Source organism: Thamnophis elegans, chromosome 2 (assembly GCF_009769535.1).
Source record: "Thamnophis elegans isolate rThaEle1 chromosome 2, rThaEle1.pri, whole genome shotgun sequence".
Lineage (NCBI taxonomy): Eukaryota > Metazoa > Chordata > Lepidosauria > Squamata > Colubridae > Thamnophis > Thamnophis elegans.
In genome coordinates, this window is record NC_045542.1 from 145,998,251 (window position 1) to 146,001,421 (window position 3,171).

At 44.3% G+C, this 3,171-nt stretch overlaps 1 protein-coding gene across 1 annotated transcript; it reads left to right on the top strand.

Moving 5' to 3' along the window:
- The first annotated feature begins 738 nt into the window (after window positions 1–738).
- Window positions 739–1,713, top strand: LOC116524035 (gastrula zinc finger protein XlCGF17.1-like). The gene has a single exon (XM_032239133.1). The coding sequence runs from the start codon at window positions 739–741 to the stop codon at window positions 1,711–1,713; it is 975 nt and encodes a 324-aa protein (XP_032095024.1).
- The last annotated feature ends 1,458 nt before the right edge of the window (window positions 1,714–3,171 follow it).

Consider the following 3,171-nt stretch of genomic DNA (forward strand, 5'->3'; position numbering starts at 1 on the left):
AATTCAACAGTAGACAGTCTAAGGTTAAAGTTTTGGGAATTTGGGGAAGAAACCACAGAGTCAGGTAGATCATTCCAGGCATTGACCACTCTGTTGCTGAAATCGTATTTTCTGCAATCGAGTTTGGTATGGTTTACCTTAGGTTTGTATCTCTTGTGTGCTTGTGTATTGTTATGGTCGAATCTGAAGTAGTCATTGACAGGCAGAACATTGTAGTAGATAATTTTATGTACTATACTTAGGTCAAACCGAAGGCGGCATAATTCTAAGTTGTCCAAGCCCAAAATTTCAAGTCTGGTGGCATCAGGTATTCTGTTGCGAGCAGAGGAGTGGAGGACTCTTCTTGTGAAATATCTCTGGACTCACTCAATTGTGTTAATGTCCGATATGCAGTGCGGGTTCCAGACAGATGAACTGTATTCAAGAATTGGTCTAGCAAATGTTTTGTATGCTCTGGTTAGTAGTACAGTGTTACCAGAGAAGAAGCTACACAGGATTAGGTTAACAACTCTTAATGCCTTTTTGGCAATGTTGTTAACAGTGGCCCAGGATTGTACACAATAGTCATACGTGGTCTCACCATGCCATGTAGAGAGGAACAATAACATTACAAATCCTCAATCCAAGACATTTTAAGAGCGTTCCTTTAAAAAAAAACTATAGAAACTAACTCCAGATAACTTTTTTTTTTGCTGTAGGTTGGTACCTGAATTGCCTCGTGTTAATTTTCAGCCCCACATGGAGGCCCCAAGCAACGAAGCAAGAGCACCAGGAAAGTATAATGCTGGGACTAAAGCTGGTGTCCTTCCCATGATCCAGCCAACTCCCAGCAACTACCAGTGCCTTGAATGTGGGAAACACTTTAGACGGAACCTGAACTTGTTAACTCACCAGAGGGTCCACACTGGCGAGAGACCTTACCAGTGCCCCAAGTGCGGAAGGAGCTTTGCTCAACAGTCGAGTCTGACCATTCATCTGAGGATCCATACGGGGGAGACTCCCTACCCCTGTCCTCAGTGCGGAAGGTGCTTCCGCCAGAGCTCAAACCTCCTGAAGCACAAGCAGCTCCATGAAGGGGTGAGGCCTCACTTGTGCTCGGATTGCGGTAAATGCTTTGCTCAGCGCTCCAACCTGCTCACCCACCAGCGGATTCACACGGGGGAGATGCCCTTCCTCTGTTCTGAATGTGGGCAAACCTTCCGGCAGTATCGCAGTCTCCTTAGCCACCAGAGGTGCCACAAGGGAAATGTGTCTAATGGATATAATTGCCCTGAGTGTGGGAAAAGCTTCATACAGAATTCAGACCTGGTCAAACATCTGAGAGTCCACACGGGGGAGATGCCCTACACTTGCATCTACTGCGGGAAGAACTTTCGATACGTCTCAAATCTCAATAGGCACAAGCGAACCCACACGGGAGAAAAACCCCATGCTTGCCGCCAGTGTGGGGAATGCTTCAGCCATCTGTCCAGCCGGAATATGCACGAGAGAATTCACACGGGGGAAAAGCCATTTGGCTGTGCTGAGTGTGGGAAGACGTTCATTTCCAGTTCTAAGCTTGCTCAGCACCTGCGGTCCCATGCCAAGCAGGTATCCCACATCTGCAGTACGTGTGGGAAAAGCTTTTGCCGCTATCCAAGTCTCCTTCAACACCAGCAACTTCACAAAGCTTGGCAATCACACTTGAGACAAAAAGGGGGACAAAGGGACTAACTGGGTTTGCTAGACTGAGCTCTGCACACCAACTGTTCTATCAGGTAACTTTATATCTTTTGTTGTTGTTAGTTGTGAAGTCATGTCCAATTCATTGTGACCCAATGGACAATGTTCCTCCAGGCCTTCCTGTCCTCTACCATCCTCTGAAGTCCATTTAAGTTCACGCTTACTGCTTCAGTGACTCCATCCAGCCACCTCATTCTCTGTCGCCCCCTTCTTCTTTTGCCCTCAATCTTTCCCAGCATTAGGTTCTTCTCCAGCGAGTCCTTCCTTCTCCTTAGGTGGCTAAAGTATTTGAGTTTCCTCTTCAGGATCTGGTCTTCTAAAGAGCAGTGAGGGTTGATCTCCTCTAGGACTGACCGGTTTGATCGCTTTGCAGTCCAAGGGACTCACAGGAGTCTTCTCCAGCACCAGAGTTCAAAGGCTTCAGTTCTTTGGCGCTCTGCCTTTCTTATGGCTTTTCTTATTCCTGGCGAGGCATGGCTAAAATAGTCCGAAATAGTAATTACATTTTTACTTTCTACATTCTGTCTTTATGCATATAATGATTTGTTTGGGGGGAGGGGGAAAATAATCATCACAATTATGACAAATCACAGCTTGAACTATCTTGCTTTGCATGTAATGAGTCTATCTCATATATTAGTTTCACCTTTTAAGTTGCATTACTGAAATAAATGAACTTTTGCACAATATTTTAATTTTTCGAGTTTCACCTGTACATTTGGGAAGTCTACCAACAGATGCAATCTTTTGCTTGTAGTTTTAAAGATCTCATATATAGGGATATACTGCCTATGATATTAAAGGCAATATATATATAGCTGCTAATAGCATTATTCTCTTTGCCTAATTATGTTGGTGGCTCAGTGGCTAAGACACTGAGCTTGTCGATCAGAAAGGTTGGCAGATTGGCGGTTCGAATCCCTAGCCCCGTGTAACGGAGTGAGCTCCCGTTACTTGTCCCAGCTTCTGCCAACCTAGCAGTTCAAAAGCATGTAAAAATGCTAGTAGAAAAATAGGAACCAACTTTGGTGGGAAGGTAACAATGTTCCCTGTGTCTTCGGCGTTTAGTCATGCCAGCCACATGATCACGGAGAAGTCTTCGGACACACTGGCACTTCGTCTTTGAAATGGAGATGAGCACCATCCCCTAGAGTCGGGAACGACTAGTACATATGTGCAAGGGGAACGTTTACTTTTTTAATTATGTTCAAAAGTGAATGATGTTGGCAATTTCAACGTTAGAGCAGAATGGGGCTACCTGGGAAGAAATTGCCCTAATTCCAATGTATTTTGCTATTCCTGTATTTTGCTAATTCCATAGAGAGGCAAAATATCCTGGAAGCCTCCTTTTGAATTTTTAAATGGTAACTTCTTGACTACTTACAATTGCTCATCTAAATGTTAGATCTTAATATTCTCATGCAGTATATTATTTAGGCATAAGCGTAG